At 52.2% G+C, this 2071-nt stretch overlaps 1 protein-coding gene across 1 annotated transcript; it reads right to left on the bottom strand.

Moving 5' to 3' along the window:
* Positions 1-201: 201 nt before the first annotated feature.
* On the bottom strand, positions 202-1152 carry LOC311231776 (Y-box-binding protein 1-like; the record flags this gene model as incomplete). The annotated part of the gene is made up of 1 exon (XM_084318404.1): positions 202-1152. The coding sequence occupies exon 1, from the start codon at positions 1135-1137 to the stop codon at positions 202-204; it is 936 nt and encodes a 311-aa protein (XP_084174530.1). The 5' UTR covers positions 1138-1152.
* Between the last annotated feature and the right edge of the window lie 919 nt (positions 1153-2071).

Below are 2071 nucleotides of genomic sequence, written 5' to 3'. Positions count from 1 at the left end.
GCTGACATTGGCATATCCTAACATATTGGGCCCACACTTCATTTATCAACACATTGACATCTTCTTCATAAAGTAACGCATGTTACACATCCCCCCCACCAAGCGTAGTACCACTGCCATACAACATCTTCATGGTCTCAACATGCAAGGTTTCATGGGTGTTAGGACTGCTATCCATGGCTACTCTGTAGGTCACTGACCCTAAACGTCTGAGAACTGTGGCTGGCCCTCTCCACTTTTGAGCACGTTTTGCCATAAACATGGCCTTGGCATCATACAGTAGGTGCAACTTAACTTAACCCATACCTTCTCTCCTACTTGGTATGTGACAGGAGACCTCCTTCTATTGTAGCCTCGAGCTAGATGCTCCTGGGCCTGAGCCACATTTTGCTGAACTTGTTGCAGGATTTGCTGTTGCCTTTCTAACATGGAGTTAAGAGGTACTTTGGATGGAGCCCTTGGTCGGAAGCCTCTGTAGTAGGTCTGTCTCATTGGTTTGTCGCTGCCCTGGTCTGGACCTCTCTGGTTCTCTTCGCCTTCGCCTCCAAAGTATGGCGGGTAGCGCCGTCTCCCTGGGTAGGCGGGCCTGCGCTGCTGTGGCTGCATGTCTCCCTCTGGGGCGCTCTCTGCCCCCTCGCGGCTGCTCTTCTCGCGGCCTTCACGACTTCCGCTACTCGGCGGCTCGCCCTTGCCATCGCTTTGGTAGTTCTCAGGGTATTCTCCATTGCGGGGTGGGCCCCTCCTGCGGGGGTAGTGCCTATAGCGGTTCCGGTCAGCGGTGTACTTGCTCCCCTGGACTGGAACGCCTGCTGGGCCGGTGACGTTGGCCGCCTCTGCTCCCTTCTCCCCTTCAACCACATCAAACTCCACAGTGTCTCCATCTCCAACACTGCGAAGGTATTTCCTTGGGTTGGTCTTTTTTATGGCCGTCTGGTGTACAAACACGTCCTCTTTCGTGTCATTCCTGTTGATAAAACCATATCCATTTTTGACGTTGAACCACTTGACTGTCCCCAAGACTCTTGTTGCGATGACCTTCTTATCCGCCGCGGAAGCTTCGGCTGCCGGGCTGGACGGGCTCTCTGCATCATCAGCGGGCTGCGGTGGTTGTTGCGTTTCGGCGGCTTCGCTGCTCATGGTTACTGGTTGGTAATGGTGGTCTTGTGCCGGCGGTGACTCTCTAGTGTGTTTCCCGGTGCTAGATAGTAACCTGGACCGGCAGTGGTGAGAGCTGCTGCCTTCGGGCTCTCTGCTTTCCTCTCTCCGCTCCCGTTGCCGATCGCACTGGGCTATAGGGGTCGCTGCTAAGTACAGCCCCACCAAGGGCTTCCTCTGTTCATGCGGTGCAGCCATTGCCCCATCCCATAGTGGTGTGAGACCTTGTTCCACAGATTCGTGCTCATTATGCGAATGTTCAAAGGAAGACTCAAACTGGATCAGCTCGCCTGGCTGCCACTGTGGAGGGTCTGGCCCAGGCAGTAGAAGACTTACTCCAGGCAGCAGTAGAGTATTTACTTCAGGCAGTAGAGGCAAGGGCAAGGGTCTAGGCATGAAAGGCAGGGAACTTTACTCCTCAGTTCCCATTTCAATACCACCATGTTCAAAATTTTCTGAAAAGTGAACAGGTGGTGCATCATCCTGTACAGGAGTGCTAGCCATCCTGATGGGGTTTTGTAGTTGAGCATTAAGCTGTGTGTCTCGTCTTTTCAAACACTCCACCATTGACCGTTGGAGGTTATTAATATCGCTCTGAAAAGTATGTTGTAGTCGTTGACATTGACGGTCAATGTAACACCTGAGAATGTCATCTTGTCTAGTTGTATTTATATGGAAAGCCTGGATCTCTCTTTCCACAGCACTCAAACGTGACTGAAGCTGTGTAATGTCAGTAGCTACTTCGGCTTTCCCCATCCCAGAGGTAGCAAATGCGCCAGAATGGATAACAGTGACCTCAGGTTGCCGTTCCTCACTACCCCCAGAGCCGTCATCATTCACATGCAAGTCATCAAGAGTCTCAGCTAGAACCTGTACAGGATCTCTTCTTGTCACAAAAGGGCCAGCTGTGAAGTCT

This window comes from Notolepis coatsorum (assembly GCF_963971535.1).
Source record: "Notolepis coatsorum genome assembly, chromosome: 7".
In the NCBI taxonomy this organism is placed as follows: domain Eukaryota; kingdom Metazoa; phylum Chordata; class Actinopteri; order Aulopiformes; family Paralepididae; genus Notolepis; species Notolepis coatsorum.
Note: the sequence above shows the minus strand (reverse complement) of the source record. Positions and strands in the feature narration are given on the sequence as shown.